Here is a 26881-nt window from a genome sequence, read left to right on the forward strand (position 1 = left end):
TAAATCCCGATAAAAAACTGCTTCTCGTGTTTTAAACATTACATAATGTAATTTTCGATGCGTGCGCCGTGCGGAATTGCTTGATTTTAAATTAAAAGGGAGAGACCGAAAACGTTTATTTCGTATCTACACGAATCTGCCTGCACTGTGAATTTTAGAAAAATCTATTACTTGCCTCAGACAATTTTTATCAAGCACAATCTGCCTCAGCTATACTTGGATACTTCTTTTAGCATAAAAGCGACCAGACTCTTCAAGTTCAAAATTCTTCGCCGTATTCCAAGACCAAAACCAGTAACAATAAAATCAACAACTCGTCGCACGGCTTATTTTAGAAGTATAGAGCGTTTTCATTCACGTGACTACCGGCCATATTGGTTTACTGAAACAAAAGAAAGTATTTGCATAAAAATAGAGTTCATTTCCCCGAGGTTTAGTTTGGGACTCCAACATGGCCGCCATTTTTTTGCTTTGGGACACCAACATGGCCGCCGCTTTAGTTACTTGGGAGGCGTACAATTTAGCGAATTAATGAGCGCGCGGAAAATTTGACAGTTATTGCAAAATTTATCATTGCACGCGCATATGACAAATTTAATTTTCACCAACTTCACTTGACACTAAATTTTACTTTCAACTTAGCTTTTCGTTCATTTATCACGGCATATTTTAAAATTCTGTGTGAGAATTGAGCGACTATTAGTTGGAGTTGTAAAAGGCGGTGTTAATTTCTCATTAAAATTACGAAACAATTCTTCGATTAACGCTATTACGACACAATGAGTTCAGTGAGGTCATTTAGTCCAAGCAAAGGTCTTGTCTTCAAAGCGATTACATTGATAAGATTTTTGACAGTGTGTACAATGATATTCCTTGAAATACTTTTGTTCCCACTTGAACTTCCCGTAACATTGATAGCAATGTTTATCTGTGTTGCAATGATGATCACGGTCGCGATTACGATTCCTGTGGATTGTGTAATGAGTTACTTGAGGGTAAGTACTGATAACATCAAACCATTTTAAAGCGGTTTGCAACTGAGTGTCGAAAGTAATTTCGCTTTTCCTTTGGTCTTGTTTTACTACGCTCTGTGATTGGTTGGAAAAACTCGATCGCGCCACTTTCTTAACCAATGAGAAGCAAATCAAAACCAATCGCAACTTGCCCGCACGCATTTTCCCGCGCTTGATGCCGGTTACATGTACTTGCCTCGAGTTTTGGTGTGCGTTTTTCAAACTCCCGAAAAGATATCGGACCCGAAAGACCATTTTACATACACAAAATTGATCACCAAAAATCCAATTTTTGATAATTTCGAGAGCAAAACCATTTTTAGTTTTAACCGGTAATGTGCAGAGAAGGCATAAAAATACCTCTCGGACCGGAAAGCTCTTCGGGAGCTTTGAGAATTCACCCCTGATTGGTTCGTTGTGTTGTTTACGTTTGTTGCGATTGGCCAGAGTAATAACTTCGGTTTTGGTTTCATGACACTCAGCTGAAAATCGCTCTACTACCACGGAACATAGGTACGCTTTTTTCAAAACTCCCAAAACTTCGAAGAATTCACATACTGAGCGTTAGCAATGCTAAGGAAATAGGAGATCCAAGAGACAAAGGAAAAGGATATTTCACTTCGGCGTGAATCGAGCCATGAAATACGCAGCATTCATTGTGAATTTAACCCACTTATATCAGTAGACATTATGGTTAAAATCTAGTTGTCGTACATTGTAAGTTGGGTACTGCCGACTTTTAATTTAGCTAGAAACAGCTTATAATGTACGTCAATATAATGTATTGAATGTAACGCCCGTTCGGCTACTATGGGACAAGAAACAAGGTATTAAAATTGATTTCTTTTGTTCTACGCCCTTGAAGCCAAGAGAGCCCCCAATAGTGTCACAGACCCCAGCTGCAGAACTCCAACAGTGTGTCCCAACAGAGTTGCAGACACCACCTGCAGAATGCCAGCCTCCTGTGGAAACAATTCTACAACGAGTACAACGCCAAGTCAAAGCGCAAAGACAGAAAAAAGTCGAAATTTCTGCTGTCGTTGGCGAAGCGCGCGCTGCGAGGTTCCAGGAGATGATCGCTGCTCATGAACAAGGCCTACAGAGACTGCGAATGGGTCAGAAACGGGCCTTGGAGTCGGCAAGAGCGTTCGCAAGGATTAGACGAAGAGCTGCGCTTGAATACGCAGAAACTAAGGAGAATACGAGACAAATGTTTTTGCATTTACAAGAGGTCGAGCGGACCAGACATCGGGAACTTCAAGCATGGGTGGAAAGCGTTACGAAAGCTAGCCGGGAAACTTGGGGAAAACTTCGAGAAACTTCCAAAATGAAGGCGTCGGTTGACACAAACGTTGGCAGACCAGAATTGATCGATCCAGCTTCCCAATACGCGAAACAAGATGGCGTGGAGTCGTCATCCAAGGCTGTTCTACTCGGCGAGAAGCCTGAGGAAGAGGGCAGTGGATTGAGTCAAAGTGATACAAGTTGTTCAGGAAACGTGGGAACAGTTGAAATGACTTTAGAACAAACGAACGCTGCAGGGGTGGCTTGTCCCAAAAACGAACAGGTTTGGAAATCGTTTAAACCGTTTTTACCATATAGAGATTTGATATGCTTTTAAAATTGCATTTGACTCTCACCTGCTTTCAGTTGTAACAGGGCTAGGATGGAGGGGTGGAGAGGTAAGGGGATTGAGGTAAATGGCCACAAACTATTTCCGCGACTCCTATTTTTCACGTCCAACCCTGTAAATGTCTGACTGCTAGTTTCCATTGATAAAGCTTTTTTGTTTATTTTAATGCGCCCGTGACTAGGAGCTTCTATCAGTATTAATTCCTTGAGTGTAGCCTTTCTCAAGTAGATTTATTGTAGAACTGCTTTAACCAAGAAAAATTATGACGTATGAAAAGTAATGTTTAAAACACGAGCAGGAGTGTTTTATCGGGATTTAAAACCACGAGGCGCAGCCGAGTGGTTTTAGACCCGAGAAAACACGTGCTTCGAGTTGAACGGCTTCAAAAACATTTCTGGAAAAGCGTGTGTCAATAGAGTTCATTACAATGATGCTTTTGTGAACGTTGGAAATTAGCATAAGAGAAAAACATTAAACACCGCATACTAATAAGGAGGTTTTATCGGGTTTTAAAACCACTGCACGCGATGTTTTATCTGCCATTTGATAGGTCAATGGGCTTATGAATTATTAATGATTTTTTAATTTAATGTCATCCCTCTTCTTTGATTGGCTAGTTGAACTGTGGGCGTTCCAAAGGTCCACAGAGACTCGTTCTAAAAATAAATCTACTCGGGAAAGGATTGACTTCAAGGCTGAGTATGAGAGATAAAGGCTCCGGGTCATGGACTCGAGCTTATGATTACATCAGTGTAAGTGGTTAACGAGTATAGCTTTTAATTCAAAATTCCCCAAAATAAACTGTTTAAAGTGCGACGCGCCTTACCGTGGCCACCCAACAATTTTTTTTTTTTTTTACAAGTTAGCCAATCAGGATATCTTCCTCCTTGTTCATAAAATACAAGACAACATGTTTTCAATAATTTGTTGTTGCGTCACTTGCCTGTTGGACTTTGCTAAGAGGTGTGACTGTTAATCAAATTCGCGTATCCTGATTGGCTAACTTGTAAAAAAAAGTTTGTTGGGTGGTCACGGTAAGGCCCGCCGCACTGTAAAAAGGCCATTGCTAACTATTATTAGCACCACTTTGAATTGCCCAAAAATATATCTGTATCAATGGAAACGTTAGAACGATGGTTGCTACAAATTACCCTCCTGAGGCAAGACTCACCAAGCCCTCCAAAGTTAATGTATTCTTCTTATCCTAAGTACTGTTTGTGAACAAAGACACAGTCTAATGCTCGGACGCTAGCGGCGGCGGGGATTTAGGGTTTCGCAATTATGAAACTTTTATGTTGACCTTTTATAGGATGACGAAATGAAGGAAGCATCGGTAGAGAACGCCAAGGAAAAACTGGGAAGCGAAAGGCAAACTCGCAGAATACGTGGCGACTCCAAGACTATCAAAATGAAGGTATTGAACTCTGCTGCGTCCGTTAACAAATAGAGATAAAGCGGTTTTCAATTGATGGTCAAAAGTAATCTCGCGTTTGCTTTGGTTTTGCATTACAACGCTCTGTGATTGGTTAACAAAACTCGCGCCAACCTTTCAACCAATGGGAATCCAAACCAAAATCAATCGTGCTTTCGCCGCACGCGTTTTCCCGCGCTTGGCGCCAGTTACACGTATTTGCTTCGAATTCTGATTGGCTCGTTGTGTTGTTTACACCTGTTGCGATTGGCCAAAGTAATTTCTTTGGTTTTGGTTGTACGACACTCAATTGGAAACCGCTCTAATACTTAACTGCGAGTACAAATTGGATAGCAGTTTGGTTTCCCGAGTAGTGCAGAACATAAGCAAGGGGTTCTCCGATCACTTTCCGAAGTTTGCTGCAGATCGCCGAGGGAGGTCCGATGATGTTTCTTCTTCTTCTTCTTCTTCTTCTTCTTCTTCTTCTTCTTCTTCTTCTTCTTTTGCTTTCTTTTATTTTTTTGTATGCATGCAATGTTCATTTTTCTTTTTTACCGGATAATAAGAATGGTGATTGAGAATTATGTATTATTCAGTGAGTGACACAGGCATACTCGGAAAAGGGAATTCGGGTGCTCCTATCAGGAGTCGAACCAAAGACCTTGCGATTACTAGTTCGGATGCTCTACTACTGTGCTAATAGAAGCTTCAAAAACTATTTCACCCGTTAAATAAATATCGTCATTCCAAATTGCGAATTTCCTCGATAATGGAACTCCTTTTATCGTGCAGATTGCGAGAGGCTTGCGCGCTGATTTGCTGAAAAGGACATTATATCACAGCAAAAGCCTTCTGAAGAAATATATAACATTACTGGTCCATTATCCAATGCGTACTTGTTATTTCTTTCTTTATTTTATTTTTTCGTCAACAGTTTGGTAAAAACAACAAGTTGGCCAATTTACTAGAGAAGAGCTGGTCTGGGGATGGCTTTTATGTTGATCTGTAAAGGAAAGCATGTGCCATTTGCAAGAGAAACAGAGCGCAGCCTGGAAGAGATGAACGCGCGTAGTGGTCGTCAAAAATGCATCATTTTAAATAGTGTTAGACAGGGTGCAAGCAATCACCGCAAGTGAACAGGCAATTCAATTGTAGATCTCAATAGAATTTATTTCCTTTGCAAAAGAAATTGTTTCACAGAGCAATGTTTGAATAATGCAAATATATTTGTTAATTTCGCGAAAGGTATTAAACGCAAGAAAAATAATGTACAATAAAATCAGAATTAATGTAAAAGCTCTCCCCGCCATGTTTACTCGCCTTCAATATCATCGACGTTTTCGGAAATGTATTTTGTTTTCACCCATTTACATATACAGTACATAGTAGAAGAAGAAAGTACCTTGCTGTAGGTAATATTGAACCTCGTTGACTGAGGAAATATTTAATATATATACATGTTCGTGTTTATAACATATACCATCTTAGAACAATAAATACAACTTAATAGTTCTCTTTTTCTTCATAAATGTAAAATTTCTCTCGAATTCTTATTTTTGGTTGCCTTCAATTCACTTACAACATAATTGCGTTCTGAAATTGAATTAACCAAGTGTCAAATTCCTTAGTAATTTCGTACAAAAACTTCAAACTTTTTCTTTTAAACCTGCATAAAATCGTCTCCTATGATGACACTTGTGTGACTCCCTTTGCGTGACACCGACATTTAAGTGTTCGAGTCACGCGTGACACACTTTAAATCGTCAACATGTGCGCCCGATATGTTCACCTTTCCAGCGTGACTCGACTTGCGTGGTGTCTCGCGTGTCACCCTCGATAACACACGACGTGTAAAGTTCTTCAATGTATTCTTGAAATTCCTACAAGCTTGTCAAACCATAAGCGACGGTTGCTTGACAAATTGCTTGGCGCCCAAGGAGACATGGCTGACACAACTCGAAATGGGCACCAAAGACAACATTGCGAAACTCAACGTTCCATCAAGAACACAATCGAAACTGTTCCTCTTCAGTCAGTACCAATACATTATTATCATTCAAGAATCTGCAAGCGTAATGTTCTGCCGCGGTAAAACACGCGTCATACAAACACATCACCTCCATGAGGGATCATGGTCCCGAGATCGTTGCAGCCATTATGACGTAATATATCTGCGCACTCTTTACTCCCAGCACTCTTTGCGTGCCACAAAGCCGAGCGACCTCTGCCGTCGAGAATCCGTACATCGGCAAAATACTGGAACGAAAATAAAAGAGGATATTTTCATGAAACATTTAGCTAAACGGGAATTTTTTAAAGACACAGCAAAATGTCAAAACACTCAGTTTAAGGTTAATAAGCGGTATAGCTGTAATGGTTGTAACAGACAACAGCGGTATTTCATCTCGGTTCGGTCTCCGGTTTCAAATTCCGGAACACGGTTCTGTAAGCAGTTAAAAATTCTTTTCTTTTACACATTTCAAACTTGTTCTGTCTACTCTGTCAGTATTACCAGCGACACACTAAAAAATTTTGTTGAAGTTAGCTACCAGGGTATTTTTAGTATTTTCTGAACGTGTATCGAAAAGTATCGTATCGTTGTCATGTATCGTGATGCGTATCGTATCGTACCGTTGGTTGTATCGTTAAACCTCTACAAAGCAGACCCGATTTACTAACTTACCCATATGAGAAGCTGTGTAATGACAATATTTCCTAGGGAACAGCTAATGTGAAGTGGCGTGCAACTTTCTCGATCTTCGTTTGTCGTGTTGAGATCTTCAGGTGAACAGTGAGCCAAGAGGAGAATGCATTGCGGTAAATCTTCTCTCACGACTGCCTCCAAAAGTTGCTGTCAAGAGATAAGACCCAAGTTAATTGTGTTGTTTTATTACTTAAACTGGCATTTGCACAGTTACCTCGCCCAATGAGAAATCACTCGGTGGAAGCTCCTGAAGAAATTCTTTAGCTTCGTATTTTGCTCGGACCCACTTCTCTTTCTCTTCCCTGAAAGAAAAAAAAAGAAGAAGATTTACCAATCAGCTTAAAGGTCTGATTAATTCTCCCCATTTGCTGTGGTACACGATTTCCAGGGACGTACAGATGTCACAGAGCAGAGTACAACTATGAGACTGGGCACGAGTAAAGTTTGAAGCTACTGCGCATGCTCACATATCACACCAATCTCCTTTCTTTAGCAACACAGAAGAGAAAGGTCTCTGGGAAACAACTAGCGCCCACTAGGTACATGTGGTAGACGCTATGGTAAGACATTAAACGCATCTTACATGATGTATGATCTAGCAAAAACCTTTCGACTATTTAACAATTATTCCATTAGCGCGCATTGGATATGAGATGGTAAATAGCCAACGAGGCGCGAAGCGCCGAGTTGGCTATAACTAATCTCATATCCAAAAAGCGCGAATGGAATAATTGTTTTATTAAATTCTCTGGGTTTGGATATTGCTGTTGAAGTTTACTGAATTTTATATTTCAAGAAAAAATTTCCTTCAAATTAAAACGACCAGATGTTGAGGCAACCTCCGACCAAAGCGCGCGAAACGTAATGATCACATGACACGCGCAGCTCTTTGCAAACGGAGTTGAATGAAAAATCGAAAGCGAAGAAAACCGGACACAGTCGGACATCTAAAATTGAAGAAACGTTTAAATGTATGAATTATAACCTTTCTGAGACTAGCATTCAAGTGCTTTTGAAGTTCCAGCTCATCGAGAAGCGTAATAGTTGTGCACATTTGAGCAAATGTTCTGCTGTGTGGTGCAGAGCGAAGGAAGAGATCAGTGCAAGGACGGCTTTTTTCATGCTGAACTGAATTCCTCGCGGACGATTTAAAACACTTCAGGCAAGTCCAAGAGTACGAGGTACAACCTCACTGAGACAAGCATTCAGTGCAAGTTTTTAAACTTCAAGCTTATTTGAGAACTGTAAGTGCTGTGCACATTTGTGCAAATGTTTTGCTGAGTGGTGCTGAGCGACGGAAACGAACATTATGGCCGCCGCTCGTACGGATTTCATAGATGAACTTTTCCTGAGGTCTTCATAAATGCGTAAAAACATAAAGGCAGGCATAAAGCTCTTCCTAAGAAATTTCTTCGATTGGCTTTAACCTCTTACCGCCAGGATTTGCAAGCCATCCTGAAATTTTTAAAGGTAACCGATTGTTAATGTTGTTGTTATGTGATCTAAAAATCTTAAAATCTTGCAATTTTAAAGATTTTAACGGAAACTTTACCATTAAATAGCGTCATACTAAACTTTGTGGCTTTTATTGTTGTTATATTGAGATGGCATTGTTTGGTATTTCTTTCTTTTCTTTTTTTTTCTACATATTTCCGAAGAAACTTTCGCTTCCCGACGAAAAAAAATTAGCTTAGCGACACCTGGAGCATTCGTTTTCCATATAAGGTCAAACTACGGTATATGAGCTGATAACCGAGATTTAGTGAACCAATCAGAAAGCTAGAAATGCAATATCCGAGGCTGAGAATTTAATTATGTGTGTTATTTGCGAATCAGTGAGTTGTATCACAACTTTTTCAAGTGGTGCGTCCATCCTTTGCAAGCCGTGATTTCCTGCGTTTTTAAAATTACGGAAGCCGGCGGCGTTGGTAAGGATACCAGCAAGAGGTTTCCTTTAATCTTAAAAGCACTATTATTTCTTCGGATCTTATTCATTTCCAGCCTGGATCATACCTCGGAGATGAAGCCATTGGTTTTGTCTTGTTTTGAATCCTTCCTTCCCAGACGCTGTTAGCAAGCGTGTTACCGATAGCACTGATAACAGCTGTTAATTCCGCCCTGAAAAACAGAAATAGCGTACTGTCTTAGTTTTTGCCTTCCCATGGCAAGCCACAGTTTAAAAGCTCGTGTTGGCAAATACAAGTTTGCGTAAGTGAGCGTCACACATTCAGGTTGATTCGCCCAGAAGCCAACTCGCCCTGATTTGAAAACGAAAGAGAAAAATACATCGGCGTATAAAATTTCCATTGGTGTGTCAAAACACACATGGCGCACAAACTTCACAGTAGTATTAGATCTTGATATACGGAAACCCTCACCAAATCTCTTAGCTGGAAGCCTTTGGGTTCCCTACTAGCTCTCTAAGAGCACGGTCTTGGTAATTTACTTATGCACGCATGTCCACGTTACTTACGGCCAGTCATCCAGATCAAGCGATCGTACTCTGGACAGGTGTGTTCCTAGATTTCTGTGCATTCCACTGCACTCTATACACATCAGGGCTCCAAGGTTTAATGAAGCCCAGTCGGGATCTAATGCAGAAGAAAAGAAATAGCTCATCAGAAACTGCAGATAACTCAGAACTAACACAGCGGCTCTCCCTTGGGAGAACTCCGAATTCTTCAAGGTGTAAATTGTTATTTCAGACATTTAGAACCACGTTTAGGGCTAACCGCAAACTATAGTTTGAGGTTTGGAGTTTGTTGCTAACGGTTGCGACAGTTTGTGCATTTAGATTTAAGTGAACAAAAACAAAAGCATGGACCGCCACATTGAAGGAGTTGTTTTATATGTCTGTAACATTCGTAGATGGGTAAAAGTACATTTCAGACCACGTAAAGCTACGGTAAATGACTTACGTGAAAACCTAGCTTCTGCCGTTGAAAACCTCAAAAGAAAACTTCAAACATGACGGCAAAATAAAAAAAATAATCACTTTATTAACGCCGGTGTCAATGTATTTAGCGCACAGCCCTAATTGGAGATACTCTCCAGATCGAATCGGAATTTGGAAATGTTGTTTTTTGAGGAGGGGGGAAAACCGGAGTACCCGGAGAAAAACATCTCGAAGCAAGGACGACAACCGTTAACCGTGAACGTGGTTCTAAAGGTCTCTGTTAGCTATAAAATCTCACCAACGAAAAAAATAATAATAATAAAATAAGAACGTTGGAGCGTAATTTAGTAAACTTGCACCGAGGCAGACAACCTCGCGACCAGCCCCACCAGAATAGGAATACATACAATGATGACAAGAAATCCCTCAAAAGAGGTTTTAGGAATTACTGGAATACAAAATCGCTCGTAAATTATCATGTGTCAATACAAGTTTGCAGAGACATCTTCCCAAATTTACTCAAAAAGAGAAATCTAACAGCTATTCTTATTCCGGAATAATCACGTGCAACATGAAGGTCGGCACCTTCACAACAGCCACAGGCCACCCAACTCACTTGGTGCTCCACAGTCTACACACACATCATTTCCATCGGTGTTCCTTATTGACTGAATGTCGAAGCCATTTGATGACGAACTGCTGTTACCTCGGGCCTGGAACAAATAAACAAGCACCTTCACAATCTGTTTTTTCAATCGCTTTTGTCGCTCACTGGTTTAAACGACTGAAAACGTCGTAATGACTTAATCTGGTGTTGAAGCGTGAAAGTTTAAAAAATTAATATCGTTTAAGAAGGGGAAAAAAAACAAACACTTCACCCTTTAAGCCCCAGTGGTGATCAACATCTTTAGCTATCAGCTGGATATTTCATCATTGGATGTATGGATGAGGTCTCGGTCATACAAGGGACCTAAACAAAGGGATATTCCAAGAAATGATTCACAAAGTTGTACCTTTTCTCTGCCACTCTCATTCGACTGTAGACAGGACAGGATCTGTTGTTCTATTGACTGCACCCAGGCATCTCGTTCCTACAGGAAAGAGAACTGCTTTTTAAAAAGGTCTGGAATAACTTTCAAAGGTAAGAAAAGAAAAATGTGATTGGGGATTTTTTTAACGTTGGTAAAGTAAAGACAACGGTAATTAATATGCTTGGTTGAGCTAGAAACTATTGCGAGTCGTACGTTCAGTTTGTCCGCTCAATGGGATTACGAAGACAAAATTCCAAGTGTCTAACAGAAACTCGGCATACAAATAAGAGTTGTCATACTCGGCTTTAGTCTTAAGTGAGTGCGATACAAAGGTCAAAGGTAAATATAATCTATGTTGATAAGAATAAATATAGCTTAATATTTTGTATGCACGAAACAGGGATCTGGGTGAAAGTGTACCGCGCGAAGGATCACTGTTCGTGCATTTCAAAAGGGCACGGTTTAGGAACTTAACACATTCTATCGTCAGCCTCCTGGGTCAAATCCAGTTTCCAATTTTCTTTTGTGGGGAATTTATCTCCTTGAGTTACACTTCTTGTAAAAACCTTAAAACCCCGAAGGTAGCACCTCAGCATTGCCTAAGGTACAGGGTCCTCGTTTCTTTCCAACAGTCAGTTTTTTTGGCGTTTACGTATCCGGCTGTGGTGCAATCAGGATTACTTAGAGTGCTTTCTATTCTATTTGCCAAACCGGTCGGCCAGAGAGGCCAGTCTGTAAATCAAATGTGTCATTCTGAACGGTTGGTGCTGAAAAATCTTGAAAAAATCATCACTCTGAAAATGTTGGGCCATTTTGAAGAAATTCGAAGGACTAGGAAAAAAAATTGTCCTTTACATTGAACATTCCGTTTACGAACTGACCTCTCTGGCCGGCCAGTTGTGAGAAATTGAAAGCACCCTCAGATGTAATGGCACATTCCCTCAGAGTATGTATAGTGAGGATGTGTGAATAAACTATACATGAATGTAAATATATGAAACATATATTCTGAACTGCGGATGAAAGATCAAATAGAAGAAAGATCCTCGCAGTTAGTACGCAACCTAAGCAGTTGCGAAAAGAAAGCCTGAACAAAATTCAGGCTTGAACGGGATTCGAACCCATGACCTCTGCGATACCGGTGCAGTGCTCTATAAACTGAGCTATCAAGCTCTCTTTTCGCAGCTGTTTAAGTTGCGGTTGAGGATCTTTCTTTTATTTAATAAACTATATCTTGGGCCTGGCTGACCAGCACACCAATTCCTCAAGGCCTTGAAAGTCTGGGAGCGTGTTGTTATCGGTTGTGAAGAGGAAACAAAATGTCACATTAAACTTAGAAGCAATACCTCTTGCGAAGCCGCTGCAAACTGCCAGGTTTTCGCTTCTAATGATACGATGGTGAATTCCCAACTGTCAGCCATATCTAGAACAGGAAAGTTTTAAAAATCAATCAACAAATCTCACGCACTATGACTAAAGAAACACTCTGGGAACAAACCAAATGACAAACAGCAAGGGTGAGGTCATGAGATTAGGGCTAGTTTTCCTGGCCATTACTCCTTTGGCTACACACTCCGCTGTTTCTGTCATGCTATCAGTTAGGGAACTAGGGAACTTAGCAACGACGATGGCAACGCCAACAAAAACCGACGTCACATGAAAAACTGAAATAACTTCACGCTGCTTCAAGTAATACATCAAACAAGAGAAAGCGTGTTTCATCGGATATCCAAACGCTGAGAAGTAAGTGGAAAAAACGAGGCGCAGCCGAGTTTTTTTAAACATACATACATACATACATACATAATCTTTATTTAAACACGATGATAATTAAAGCTGTTAGCTTGTGGGGTCGTGTGTTTACTTCTAAACTAACCTAATCTACTTTACATTAGAATATGTCAGGTATGATAATAGTTAATAGTAGACAAAATTCTGTTGTTTATATCGTGTGGTTGATGCAGATGTGCAGTTAAACTTAAAATCTTTAAAAAAGTTCTCAGCGCTGACCCGCTTTCTGAGATAGTTAAAGTTCGGGGACGCCGCTGCCTCCTTGTCGTTGTAATTAACAAAATTCCATAAGGATGAGCCTCTATATGAGAGAGAATCTTTCATATATCTTGATTCGCACCTTGGTACGAGGAGACAGTTCTGCTCTCGAGTGAAATAAGTGTTAACGCGGTTTTGTGTGTTAACGACTTCGAGGTATTTAGATATCTGATGAAACACACTTTCGAGTGTTTGATATGATATGGCTTCTCAAATGATCAATAATTCTTGGAGAAATTCAAGGCTAAAGTAGGCAAAATTTTATGGTAATTAGGATCACATATCCAAACCACGGTCACGTGATTTTCTTTGTTTTCTCTTAATGAATAATTAATGAATTTGAGAAGTGCGGTGCAATTATTCCAACCCCTTCAAATTGTACAATATGGCCGAACAATCTAGGAACTAAATTTCAAGGAACGGCGTTCGGATTTAGAAAGAAAAAAAATTTCGGCTCGTCCTCACGTTCTCAACATACCCTTGAATTTAGCCATTTCACGCTTTTGTTTTGTACAGGCCGGCTAAGAAAGGTACCAAAATTTAAAACGCACATAAAAAGCAACTGTTTTTTTCTGATCAACCTTTTGTGACGTTCTCGTAGCTTTCGTCGCCGTAGTTGCTTAAGTTCGACGGCGACGGCAAAGAGAACACTCCAGAAAAAAACAGCCACTCTGCACGTGCGTTTATACACTTTGGTGCATTTCTTTTTCACTAATTGCGAGTACGCTTCTCCCGCCTAGAGTCCATACCAGGCCAACGACATTGCAACCACTGGGTCCATTCGCAGTCGCGATGCTAGATTTGTTCACAATAACTATCAAAGTTCTAACAGTGTCTCAAGCCTCCCCAGTGAACTATCTAAATTAGTCGTTGTTGCAGGAACGTAGAAAACTGACCTTAGACTCTATTAAAAGATTTGTCACTGGCATACCTCAGTTTATTTACCCTTTCGCAGCGATATGAACGCTGATACTTCTTGTACCAGAAAGTCACCTAACTTGGCACCTAGATACTTAGACACTTAGCCTTAATAGACAGTAAATCCCTATAAATATATACATATTTTTTGTCCAAAGCATACCAGTTTGGAGCGATCTCCCGTCAGAGGCTGTTAATGCAAAATCCTTACCTCACTTCCAAATCGTGTCCGTCGTACCGATGTCTCTGACCGAATGAATTTATACGAAACATTTACTGTTGCCTACGTAACAATCGTTCGCTTGTGTTTCGTCTGTTTTTCGTATGACCGCGTGGAAAATGGGTAAGAACGAAAAAAGGAGGAGGTGGGAAGGGGAGAGGGAGATCTCCTCCCAATTTCTGCACGGTCATACAGCGGAAAACACACAAACCTCATGGAAACGCTTGCTATATTGGCTACATTCACTGCTCATTGCCGGTCTTAGCTTGCTATTTGGCAATTATCTTCATCAAAGATCAAATTAGTTCTCCGCATTACCTGGATCTAAATCAACTTTCGGTCCATTTCCACTTTTGACCCTCCTGTGCCCTTTCTTCTTTGTACTTCCCGCATTACTCACAGATAATGTGTCCACCTTGGAGCCCGCGGGTGCCACAGCATTAGCTGCGGCAATCGCCAAAGCCTTTTCAAGCTCCTCATAGTCTATTTCACAAGATTTCGTATGCTTACTCCTCTTGTTCTTTTTCTTGATCATGCCGGAGTCCGTTTTCGAGTTAGCGCCGATATTTGTTGACGCAGGCGTTACTAATTGATTTCCTATGCTAGCTAATGCATTGTCAATGTCAGCTTGTGACGGAAGAGAGTTGTACGCAGTATAAGAGTCTATTCCATTTTGGACGCCATCAGTGCTGTTCACTCCTACAGTATCACTACCGCTGTTGTTGTTATCGGATTCCGTCGGTGTTGTTGGCCTTGAATTTCCTGGGGGGCAACGGACAAATCCAAGTTACCATAAACGCTCGAATTAGTGTCCAGGGGCCCGTTTCTCGAAAGACCCAGTAACTTACCGGGCCCGATAAGTGTCTGGTGATAAATGTTTCTTAACAGTAGTCAATTTTTGTTAGCTTTGAATACTAAATTTTCAAATCTTATAATTCTATGCAAACATTGGCCAAGTACCATGTCTGCAATCACTGTGTAATCGGCGAAAAAACATTTAAAAATATACTTATCGGGCCCGGTAAGTTACCGGGACTTTCGAGAAACGGGCCCCAGGGCACTTATTTAATTTTCTGGGTCGAGACGGGGGGCGCTTATTTCGTTTTTCAAATTTCAGCCTCAGACTAATATTGTCTTTAATTTCAAGTAAACACGAACTGTGACAAAAAGTAAGAAAACTGAAACGAACCCGTAAGGAGAAACACAAATCTGTGAAGTCTTACGCACTCGCATGGATATTTCCCTCGAAGAAATGAGAAAACGTGCAAGACTTAAATGGTCTAAGATTTGTACTGTTCGGTTTATTCATTAAAGATGCCTGTACTGCATACCGTATATTCCTTGTTTTTTTTCCTTGGGGAGGGGTGGGTGGGGCGCTTATTCAATATTTTTTAGCCTCAAGGAGGGCTCTAATTCGAAGGGGGAGGGGCGCTTATTTGAAGGGGGCGCTAATTCAAGCATTTACAGTAACTTAAAAAATCAATTTTTCCCAAAACCTGGATGTTTAAATTCTACCAGTTGAAAGACATTAATCTGCATAAGAATCATTGTCAAAGCTTCTATAGCTGCGAGGAAGTGCGGGGGGAGGGGGGAGGGTGGGAGGGCAGAATCACCCTGGAAAGACAGAAAAGGCTGGGGCAAGTTAGGATTAAGGATCCCCCGATCTACTTAACATTCAATTTACTTCATGTAATACTGTACCTTGCGCAGGTGTGGTTGCTTTAGGTGGTCGTTTTCCTGGTACCTTTACTGTGGTGTGTTTTAGCACGATGGTTTTTTTATGAACATCATCCATATAGTCCTAACAAAGATACAAAATATGGACTTTATCATCACACCTGACAACAAAGCATAGTATGCCAAGGGGAGCACCAAGGAAAAAAAAAAGCAATCGCTAAACATCTTCTGCTGTCTTTAAGATACACACTCACGTTCAACCATTTTACACTGATTGATTTATATAACGAGGAAGTGTTTCATCCGGTTTCCAAACACCAAGAAGTCAGTTGAAAAAATGAGGCACGGCTGAGTGTTTGTTAAGCAATTTCGAGGTGTTTGGAAATCAGTTTCATACACTGTAATATATGTAGCTTCTCAAACCATTAGTAATTCTTGGGGAAATTCAAAGCAAAACTTCAACAAATTTTATGATAATAGAGAGATTTAACATCGCGTTTACGGCAAACGGCAAACGCCAGGCTGAAATTTTCTCTTTGATGAAAAACAATGAAGCCTTTTTGGTTTAAGCTTATCTCTAACCAGTCGGCGACAGCTATCGAGCAAACAAACACGAAAAAGAGAGAAGTGAGTACGAGAAACACAAGTTTATGCATTTTAGAACAAACAGCTGCTTGACGTTTCCCGTTTGGCGTTAGCCGTAAATGTGAAGCTAAAATGCATTTCTAAACTTCCTTCACGGTAGTGAATTCCTTTGCTTTTTGTTCACGAATTGCTAATGAGTTTGATAAGTCTCAATTGAAAACATTGAAAACTTATTATTTTGGTTTCCAAAAAAAGCCCATCAAATGTTACTTATTGTTGAGCTGTAGTGCTACAAGGTATCTACCCACCCCTCCACGCAGAAAAAGAGTTGATTACACCTAGTAGCAGTTGCAAGTAGACCTCATGTCAAAGTGGCAGGAACATTCATCCACAAATTTGAAAGAAATCCTAACACAAAGATCCCCAACCCCCAATAAACCCTCCAGCACCCCCCCCCCCCCCCCCACCCCACTCAAACTCATACTCAAAGTATGACAGTCATCCCACTATTATCATCTTTATATTTTGGAATCCTTCCAAGCCAACATCACTTACATGTAAATTTGGATAGTAAGCAAGAACACCATCTTCTAGCAGAGTAACATATTTCTTCTTCCATTCCTTGTTTATGGAGCTGGCACTCCGCTTGAGAAGATAACCCTAAACAAGAAAGGAAATTGTAAACAGCAGTATTAACTAAAAAACATAATAATTCACGAGGGTTGGTTAACTAACATTGAACAAACAAAAAAACAATTAAAGAAATGATCATTCATTTGGGTTGTGATGGGCCATTTCTGAGTTGCTTTGAGCCTCACTATAAAAGCGAGGCTTCATGTATAGTTTTTGTTATGAAAATAAGCCTTCATTCATATTCAAAAAAACTAATTTTCACATGAAAAGCTTTGCACATAGCTACATGTAATTTTTCAAATTCAAGCCTTCAAGGTCAAACTAAAAAAAATAATATGTACTGTAATTGCTTTTCTTTCATGAGATAACCAGGTTCAAGGTTAGTTGCCTGAGAAAAAGTTTATAGGGGCCAACAAAAGCTGAGAAGAAAGGAGTCCGACATGTGAAGTGTCAGTTGCTGCTGCAAAAAATTTCGGTGCAGAGCATTTTCTTGGGTACTCCAGGCTACCCAGCTCCTGTTAGGCAACAGCCTTGGGTCTGCATGCCCAACTAGAGAAAATCAGAAAGATTGACATATGGATTATAAGGCCAGTTATTCATGCTTACCTGTCTGATGGGGATTGATCTTCCACTTCCGACATCTGTATCTGTAACTACCTCTTTCTCCTTCTTTTCTTTCTGGAGTTTTAAAGGAACAAACTAAATAAACATTTTATCCCTTGTTCGAAATACAGTTGACTCCTAATAACTCGAACCTTTAAGGGAAATTGAAAAAAAAATTGAGTTATCGGGAGTTCGAGTTACCGAGGGTAAAATTATACAGAAGATGACCTGAAGGGAAAGGAAACTTGGTTCAAGTTAGCGGGAGGTTCAAGTAATCAGGAGTCGGCTGTACACAGTAATGATCAGGCTTGATGCTGTTAACATGCAGTGCAGCAAGTTAATTTTAAGTGATTTTAATACCAACAGGTAAACTGAATGAATGAATATTTTTAGGACACACACCAAGTCTATGACAAACATACATGTATATTTGAATCAAAGGCAATTTGTTTGGAATTCTTAAGACATCCCTCCAATTCAAACAGAGAGAGAGAGAGAAAAAAAATTTACCAGCTCTGCCTTTCATATTATCACAACCATCTAGTAATCATATTTGTGAGCGTTCCTGAAGATACATGAAGGTGACTTCACAAAAACCCATAAAACATCCTTTACCTTAAAACTCCTTTCATGAATGAAAACTTTATGCATATGCACGAGACAAACACTGTGCATAAATTAAATCTGCATGGGATCAAACCCAGTTTTGTGAATTTCAAAAAACCAAATCTAAATCAGGGGATGAATCAAATTCCAGAGAAACATGCTACCACAGTCTGTGCTTCAATTCAAGAATCCAGGCCCCAGTCGTTTAAAGAGCAGATAATTTTATCCACTGGATAAGTCGCTATGCGGCAAATAAATGTGTGTTTGCAAGAATTTCCCTAGCTATAGCCCTCTAATTTCTGTATAGAGTGTTTTCATTCACGTGACTACTGGCCATATTGGTTAATTACTGAAACAAAAGAAAGTATTTGCATAAAAAGTATTTGCATAAAAATAGAGTTCAATTCCCAGAGGTTTAGTTTGGGACACCAACATGGCCGCCATTTCTTTGTTTTGGGACACCAACGTGGCCATTGTGACGTCATGTGAAAACACTCTATAGAGTAGAGGCGTATGTCTAATTTAGGTATGGGATTGTATGGAAAACTTGCCAGAAGCGTTATTTGGAGTACATTTGCACCACTGGATAGTGACTTATCCACTGGATAAAGTTATCCGCCCTTTGAACAACTGGGGCCAAATCATTGTGCTCCCCACCCCCCCCCCCCCACCCCCTTCTTACGTACCGATGAACTGAACAGCATTGTTCTCCTTCTTGTTGACCGTTTGGTTGATGATGACGGTGTTGATGCTGCACTGTTGGTGACACTATGTATGGGGCTGCATGAGGGAATATTTGCTTGTATTTGGTCGACAGGATCCTTAGACGTCGTTGGTGAGTGGATTGGATCAAAGGACGTCAGAACAGGACTTGTCTCACCCCTGGCTTGGATCAGCTTTTCAATTGCTGTTGACAAAACATTCATGGTTATTACTGATATGCTCTTGAAATTCACAGTTGTTGTAAATCGAACAAATACACCAAGGCTTGTCTCAAACCTAAACCGGGGCAGTGTCTTATTTGTAAAGTCACTTTGAATGGCCAGAAAACATATTTAAGTGAATGGGACATTAAAATAATGCTGCCGTTAAAGTTAAACAACAGTAACACCATTAGCACACAGAAGCTAGAGTTAATCATCTTTGGCTGCAGATAGCTAGGATGGAAATGGATTGCAACTTGAAAAAATTGACCAATTTTTTCAAGTTTCTACTGTGTGTATTTTGGAGAAATTGCTGAAAAACTGATTATAGTGTTCGTCATAGAAGAAACCCCTAATGTTTTCAGCAACATGGTGTTAGAATTTACAGGTACCTTGTCAAATGGTTGAGCAGTTTTGAGCAAAAAGCAGAGATATGTCCACGACAATGCCCCTTTAAGCCCCTTAATCACATTGACATATTCCCCTCACTTTTCTTCAAATTGTTTTAATGCTAAGTAGTTGGGAAAATTTGTTTAAACAATGAAGACATTTTATCTGCAGCCACTGATCATTCCCTTCTTTACCATGACTGGTGTGTATTTATTTATCAAGTGGTGAAGCTGTAAACAGAAATTAGGTACTGATCACTAGTGTATTATACAATTTTATGTTACTTGAGAACATTATAAATAATTTTTCTACTTCTCAAGTTTTCAAGTTTATTCAACATGTTTAACATAAAATTCAAAGACAACACTAACCCACAAGTAGCTAGAGCTAATCTAGGCGGGTAGTGAGAAGACTAATTTACAAGAATTAATTACAGTTTACAGAAATCTATATACAATTTGTCAGTGAGCCATACAAACATTGAAAAAAAGAAAGAAAAGAAAATAAGTGAACATATGAAGAAAAGAAATATAAATTGCTATACTCTAAACAGATTGATTTAATTACGATCATTTTGTAACTTTCAGTTTTGAAAACTCAGAGATAAGAGTAGGAATGCCAACATAATCGTCCACTTTTATTAAAATATGGAATAACAGGTCTTGCATTTTCCTCTTAAAGCTGTAGTTGGGTCATTTTCGAAGTTCTAAGGGAATACTGTTCCATACTTTAGCCCCAAGTCGAGAAAAAGATTTAGATTGTTGGTTTAGTCTCGAATATTTAATGTGGTAGTTACCAGTTGAGGAGAATCTCGTAATATAATTAAATATGTCTCTCTTGAAAAGTAAAAAAGATTAGAAATATTACACGGTGCTAATTTATTAAAAACATCATGCATTAGAGTTGAGATTGATTGAAAATAAAGCGTATTGATCGGGATACTACTAGAGGAGACAAAGAGAGAAATGGCATGAGATCTATAAGGTGCAAAATATATGGGGTGGAGGGCGCGCTTTTGTAGAACAAGGATTTGGTTAAGGTATGTCTGCGTAGCTTGGCCCCATACAGTGTAAGCATTGAGTGAAAGCATTGTCATAAGGTCAAGAAAAATGTGGGTGCACACATACAGTTTTCTAAACATACCAGACTACTTTGTTGGTCTTCATAAACGAGTGCATATAACATTCAAAAACAAAAAAGTGATTGTGTGGCTAAAATTGTTTGGTACATAAAACGACATAAGTACAAACTCGGAAAAAAGCAAGTTAGAGTCAGTATGAGAATGGTGAAATCCTTGCAGAGCGCAGTTGATTTAACAAACTCTTTTCAAGGCAGTAAGTGATTTGGTCGATTTAAGGACTCTGAATTAGCATCAAGTTTTTTGGTTTTTCAGTTATTCTCCTGAGGTTGGACTTCAACTTCTGTCATGAGTAATTTTAAAAAGAGTTTTCTTAACATTCAGCTAGTTGTCTGCAGTAAGGTTCAAGGGTTGATGCTATCAACAAAAACACACCCCAAGGGCAAACTGAACACAGAGAAGCCAAAATAGGAATTTCAATCAGCAAGTTTTCATTTTGCCTCAAGTTTCCTTACCATTTCTCAGCTCCTGTATCAGGACACCAAAAATTGATGGTTTGCTTATAAATGCCATTGTGTGAAGTGAAGTGGTTTAAGGTAGGAACATGTGAAAGTTCCAACAGTGTGATTCCTTATATAGACTACTAGTCTTATAGTCAACAGGTGTGTCTGATGTAACAGCAGGATATAAAAACTTGAAATTACATGTAACTCACAATATTGATAAAAATCTCGTAATCTTGAACAAACTGCCAACAGTGAGATTATGGTCAACATCAAAAGTAAAAACACAAATATTATTACATGTTCTTATTTCTAAACAACAACACAGCTGGTTTATTCTTTAGGTCAATAGGTGTCCGTCCTTAAACATCACTGAAATGTAACAATGCTAAGCTATTACAGTCTGATCTTTTAAAAAATCGTTGGTGAAAATCTGTTCACGAATTCATGAACTCATTTTGGTGCGGTGTATTCTTTAGAGCCTTTGCTAAAAATTCTCACATTCATAATATTATGGTAAGAACTTCCTATTAATTATAAAATATCATTCTTATTAATTATGAAATAAAATTTTTTAAATTAGTATGTGTAATACAAAGTTATTTATTTAGTGTACCTAATATTGAACCTGTTTGAATGTTATATTACCACACGTAGTACACTCTTTTCTTTCTATAAGAATTTATTTTATAAGAATATCAAGGCTGAAACTTAGGGAAGTTTAAGAATATTTTAATAATAAACCCAAGGCTGAGATTTTGAAAGGCCAATTTTGTGTGTTAAAAATTTGTAAATGCAACACCATTTATGTTTTCAACTAAACTGTATTGAATTCTTTCTTTCTCCAAAACAGCAACAATAGGCAATAAAATGATAAAGCCCTGCACTAGCCAAAGGTTTGATGATAATGACAGTTCAATGGCTATAATCTAAGAATATTCACAAGAATATTATCATCGTAACATGATTCAGTAGAAAAATAAGAATATTTAGCCTTACCCTGCGAGCAGAGGCCCTTCGACTTATCTAGGAAGATTGAAGGGCCTCTGTTCGCAGATTAATTCAGCCTGGGCCGGAAAAACAATATTCTTACAAAAAGAAAAGAGTGTAATAGCAATAAAATTGCACTCTTTTTTATGCGAACTTCTAATTTCTGAGCTGAGGCTCAATCGAGGATGAAAGTTCTTACTTTTGGTGATTTGGACCTGAAAATGCTGTTAAACAATGCAGATGTGACTGAAAACCACAGTGTTATAAGTTACATCCATTTTGGGTTCAACAACTTAGAACTGTACATTTTCTCAGACCAAAATGTTGCCACTTATTTTTATACAAACAGGGACTAACAGTAAACATTTGGCAAAATAAGGTTGTTCTTGTCAAAATCTCGCATGGGTGTTGGAGCAATATCTTAAAAATAATTACAGTAGATTTCGCCTCAACATTCTTATTGAAAAAAGTAAATAAGCTTACTAAAAGTGCATTTGTATGATAATAATATCTTGTGCGCACCCTGGTTGTTAGTCCAAACTCCCCTTATGGACAACAAAACAAAAGTATTTATTTGTGATTTCTGATCAAACGGTGTCCTTTTATAAATCGGAGCAAAGATTTTCAAGATAATTTAAAGCAGACTAAATTGGGTTATAATTACATTCAATGTAGACCACAAAATGAAATTTTATCTGCATGATTGGCCTACGACAAAAAATGTGCCCTTTGGGGTTATTATTCTCAAACTAAATCGACAGGCCAAGGAGAGAAATAGTTTTTGCAACATCAAGACATCTATTTAGCCGTTTTCTGACAATATTATGAACAAGGACTACTAAACACGCGTGCCGTGACAATTTGCGGGTGTTCTAGAATTACAAAACCGCCAGCGCAGCAGGAGAAAACGTAAACACAACAGAGGGAATGTTCGAATGATATGCTAATGATGCTTGCTGAAACAAAGAGGGATTGTACCGCTATAAAGAGAAACGGAAAATGAAATACACTCGATGACAAGCTGACGAAAATTGCCTGATAAAAGCCCATGGCCAGGAAAGAGAATGATTTCAACAATCGATTGAATCATTTCCGTGTGATAACAATAAAACTCAAACTGCTTCTTTTGACGATTTCAAACACAGGTCATGTGGTGGAATTCGAATATTCGATCATTCCTATCGAACGTTCGATTAGAAATGTACATTAATTTCAGCCGACTTTATTGAGCATACCAACAAATATTGTTCTTACGCCGCAGTAAAAGAAAGCGGAGATTCAATGACTAAAGCATGTTGTCAGCAAATACATGCTTTAAAATATGATTTGTTTGTACGATAATTTATGAGTTTTCTCAACTAACCACAATCAATTCACGACAATGTTTACTTGTAGTCGGAACAAAAATAAATGTATCAAAAATTAGGCCAGAATCCGCGCACCGCGAACGTGTTCCAGAGAAAGAAAGATCGACGATCAGAAATCGCAAAATCTAATATTGTAGCGGCTCAGGAGACAGGGCTAAGAGGCTTTGACTCTCTCTAAGTAATTTATAAACATGTCAAATATAACGCGTGTGCTCTCACGAGTTTGACATCGAACGCGCGTAAGAGCTATCAATAACAAAATCAACTCTACAGACAGCCTGATATCGCCAGTTGAGCTGATTTTAAGTAAGATGATACCTTCAAGGAAATGACAACGAACGAACAGATGAGTGAAATTTTCTTCGACTGAAAATTGCTCGTAGGCAAAACACGAATTCCAAGTGGTTAATCAAAGGCAGCACATTCAAATTTTTCATCTACAATATTTCCGCCCGGTACTCATTCGCAGATGAAGTGTAAACAATAAATTACAGCGACGAATATCGCCATAAATTCACAACTATTGTATGCCAAATTAATGTTATGGTAAAAATTGATGCTATCAGTTTTCCTGACTCACGTAACACGATAAAACAAAACTGAGGTACTGCGCATTAATGCCAGCTACACTGTTTAATTACAACGATTAAATGTACACTTTGAATGTTGCATTTAATTCTAAGTTGAGAGACTGAAAAACATAAAATGAGATACTCACTTTCCAGATCTGTGACATCCTTGATGACATCGTAGGATCCAGAAAGTTGAAAGCTCCTTCGAATCATAATTATACTTTCAAGTATTATCATTCACATGTAATCAAATTCCTTGCAACGCGACTGATTGTTGCAACGACCGCCAGATTCGCCAACGAACGAATTTCGCGAAGTGAAAACCATCGAAGAATCACAAGCTTGAAGAAATTATTTCTTTCCTTCGCATTTATCGATCAGAAGTACGAAGAACTTTCGATTTCCTTGACTACAGCTTAAACCACACACAAAGGTTCCACCGTAGTATTATTCTATTCAATTCAATTTTTGAGCCGCATCAGTACACGCCTTCAGTAATCGCGCGGGCAAGCTTTCACATCGAATCCTCCTTCTTGTATCAGCGTTGGCGTGCTAAAACCTTTTCTAAAGTTATCTTTTCCTCATTGAACTGTCGCAAAATACTAGACAATTTCTTTTCCTGCTGGCCGAACGTGATACTTTCCAGAAATCGGTCTTTGACAACATTTCGGTCAGCGGTCGACAGCAGCAAGTTTTTCGCGTTTCGGAATTCACAAATGCCTCGCATAAAATAGATTCCATAAATTACAGTTTCCAAAGACTGGAACTTTTAAAGTCATGTTTGTATTTTAAGAAAGACAACAAACAAAGGAAAATTGTGTAATCAATATAAAAAAAACATGTCGTTTCTAAACGAGCCTTTCCCAGTTTTAACTAATTTCCTTACAACAGAGAAGCTGTTGCTTATTTCCGCTTACGTTTAAAGGAGTGTAAAACATTTCCGGTTACTAAGAAACTGGACGAAACAGTAATTACAAGATCTATCAGTATAAACACTAAAAACGCAATAGGTTTTAAACGAACAAAATTTCGCGCTTTATTGGGGTCTTGAGCTTATTGAATACTATAGAAACTTACTTCACGATTTTCAGAAGAATATTTCCCAGCTGTTTCAAATTCAAACGATTGAAAAACACTTCCGGCAAAAACAATTAATTAAGGCATTTTAAGATATCGCCACAAAAGGCAAATATTTTCGCAATGATATAATCTCCTTCTCTCTCAAAAAGAAGTGGAATTAATGTAGTTAAACAATGTAACGTTTTGTTTTATATTGTTTTTATACGTTTTGTCTACGGTGGTAGGGTTCCTTTTCGAGAAACTTCCAAATCAATATCTTGCATTTATAAATCATTAATTAATTTTGTAATATTCTGTTCAGGCGTAAATAAAAACCAAATTTACCGTAGATGACATCACAGAAAAAGACGTTTTTAAGGAAAAAAAATACGTCAGTCTGAAGTCAGTGATAATGCATTTTTTTTTGCTACTTTTTATTTTATTATTATATTTTTTTTTCGACAAGTTGCGTAGACTGTACAACTATTTTTCTTGCACTTAGGACAAACTTAATTAAGGGTGACTTTATTAGCGTTTCTTCATGAAATCAGGTTTTTACTTATGAGTGTTTTTTTTTTGTATGTCGAATTATATTTCTTCCTTACGTCACTAACCAAATCAAAGGTGACAAAAACCTAAGAGTGCATTAACAACGCAACACTAAAGCATCGCACATATCTCAAGGCAACCTTCAAACATGACCAATGTGCCACTTCCCTCGTAAATAATAATAATTGAACAGACGTCTCTGAGCCACGGACGGCAACCGGAAGTCGCATTTTTTTCCTTTTTGGAACGTTTTGACGCTATCACGTTTGTAACGTCAAGCCACGGCAGCCAACAAGAGCTTTACCCGTCCGTTGTGAGGAGTAAAAACGCGCCAAAAAAGGAAATATTCGACTTCCGGTTGCCGTCCGTGGCTCACGAACGTATTCTTAAGTATCAAAAAGACGCGGAATTGATGCACGGGCATCGCAGAGGTCATGAGTTCGAATCCGGTTCAAACATGATTTTTTTTCCAGGCCTTCTTTTCGCAACTGGTTAAGTTGGGTACTAAATGCGAGAATCTTTTTTCTATTTGATCTTTCATCCGCAGTTCAAAATATATGTTTCATATGTTGATATTCATTTATTCATCCTTCACCTGAAAACCCCGTCAATTCTCGTTTACGCGCGCGACCAAAGAACATAGTTTGAAACCTGAAGTGTCCTTCCTCTACCAAATTTACCCCGCTGGTACGGCCATTCGAAACACTGGTATTTAGTGTTAAACTGACCAAGTAAACACATTTTGAGAAACAAACGTTTACGTCAACCGTCTCTTTTTAATCTGCATTTAATTAGTAATCGTTTTTAAAGATATTTTGCTCTCGAATTCATGAGCTGTAGTCCTATGTTATTTTCTCTTACGCTCCTCTCCTTTTTGTCGGCCATCATAATTCGACACTACCCCGATGAAGTAGAAAATTGCTTTATTTCGAATCCACTGCTTTTGAGTGTTATATAGTAATGATCTATGATTTAAACACCACCTTACCAAAAAGAAGGGCAAAAACTTAGGGACTAGTCATTCTTTTATGAGCTGGGTACCCCCCTCCCACAGATTCCGACCTGGCTGGATGGAGGCTACACATGGATTTATACCAGCGTTTACTTTGTATTTGCTCATCCATCTTGCAAAATAAATAAAGATTCATTTATTTATTATTTATTTATTCATCCCCATTTTATTTTATTTATTTATTTCGGGAATTTTATTTTCCGATAATCTAATCAAATTAATTTTGATATACATCTAGATTAAATAGTTAACTGAACGTTAACTTTAGCTTTATGTTTTTGCCATGATGACATCGAAACGCCGTTTGTTTGATTGTTTGTTTGTTTCTTTTTTGCTTACAGAATTAACATGATTTTTAGTGTGCGTTTCACGAAAAATAACTTTAATTTGTTGTATCCAGCAAGCCGAGTAAACAACACGGAAAAGCGACCAGAGCGGAGGCTGTAAACTCACGGAAAT

General features: G+C 38.7%; 2 protein-coding genes across 3 annotated transcripts in view; one reads left to right on the forward strand and one right to left on the reverse strand.

The window, feature by feature from the left end:
- Positions 1–784: 784 nt before the first annotated feature.
- On the forward strand, positions 785–6156 carry LOC146490136 (uncharacterized). The gene is made up of 4 exons (XM_085104164.1): positions 785–995; positions 1879–2580; positions 3956–4060; positions 4992–6156. The coding sequence occupies exons 1-4, from the start codon at positions 864–866 to the stop codon at positions 5064–5066; spliced, it is 1014 nt and encodes a 337-aa protein (XP_084960290.1). The 5' UTR covers positions 785–863; the 3' UTR covers positions 5067–6156.
- Positions 5207–26881, reverse strand: part of LOC146490137 (arf-GAP with GTPase, ANK repeat and PH domain-containing protein 1-like) — a 35202-nt gene continuing 13527 nt past the window's right edge. For both annotated transcript variants that reach the window (XM_085103121.1, XM_085099745.1), the window contains exons 6-18: positions 18666–18886; positions 17377–17448; positions 16693–16797; positions 15577–15676; positions 14194–14637; positions 12035–12111; positions 10671–10748; positions 10274–10370; positions 9235–9352; positions 8775–8879; positions 6976–7063; positions 6741–6908; positions 5207–6313 (exon numbers count right to left, since the gene is read on the reverse strand). In XM_085103121.1, the coding sequence (XP_084959247.1) occupies positions 6158–6313; positions 6741–6908; positions 6976–7063; positions 8775–8879; positions 9235–9352; positions 10274–10370; positions 10671–10748; positions 12035–12111; positions 14194–14637; positions 15577–15676; positions 16693–16797; positions 17377–17448; positions 18666–18886 (1829 nt within the window). In that variant the 3' untranslated portion in view covers positions 5207–6157. The remainder of the gene's footprint in view (positions 6314–6740; positions 6909–6975; positions 7064–8774; positions 8880–9234; positions 9353–10273; positions 10371–10670; positions 10749–12034; positions 12112–14193; positions 14638–15576; positions 15677–16692; positions 16798–17376; positions 17449–18665; positions 18887–26881) is intronic.

This window comes from Pavona decussata, unplaced genomic scaffold (genome assembly GCF_977016875.1).
Source record: "Pavona decussata unplaced genomic scaffold, jaPavDecu1.1 SCAFFOLD_1, whole genome shotgun sequence".
NCBI classification, from domain to species: domain Eukaryota; kingdom Metazoa; phylum Cnidaria; class Anthozoa; order Scleractinia; family Agariciidae; genus Pavona; species Pavona decussata.

Excerpts from the sequence above, each read along its gene's own strand:
- LOC146490136 (XM_085104164.1), top strand. The coding sequence starts at position 864 with ATGATATTCCTTGAAATACTTTTGTTCCCACTTGAACTTCCCGTAACA. Across the intron at positions 996-1,878 it reads GTGTAATGAGTTACTTGAGG|CCAAGAGAGCCCCCAATAGT; the intron begins GTAAGTACTGAT and ends ACGCCCTTGAAG. Across the intron at positions 4,061-4,991 it reads CCAAGACTATCAAAATGAAG|TTTGGTAAAAACAACAAGTT; the intron begins GTATTGAACTCT and ends TTTCGTCAACAG.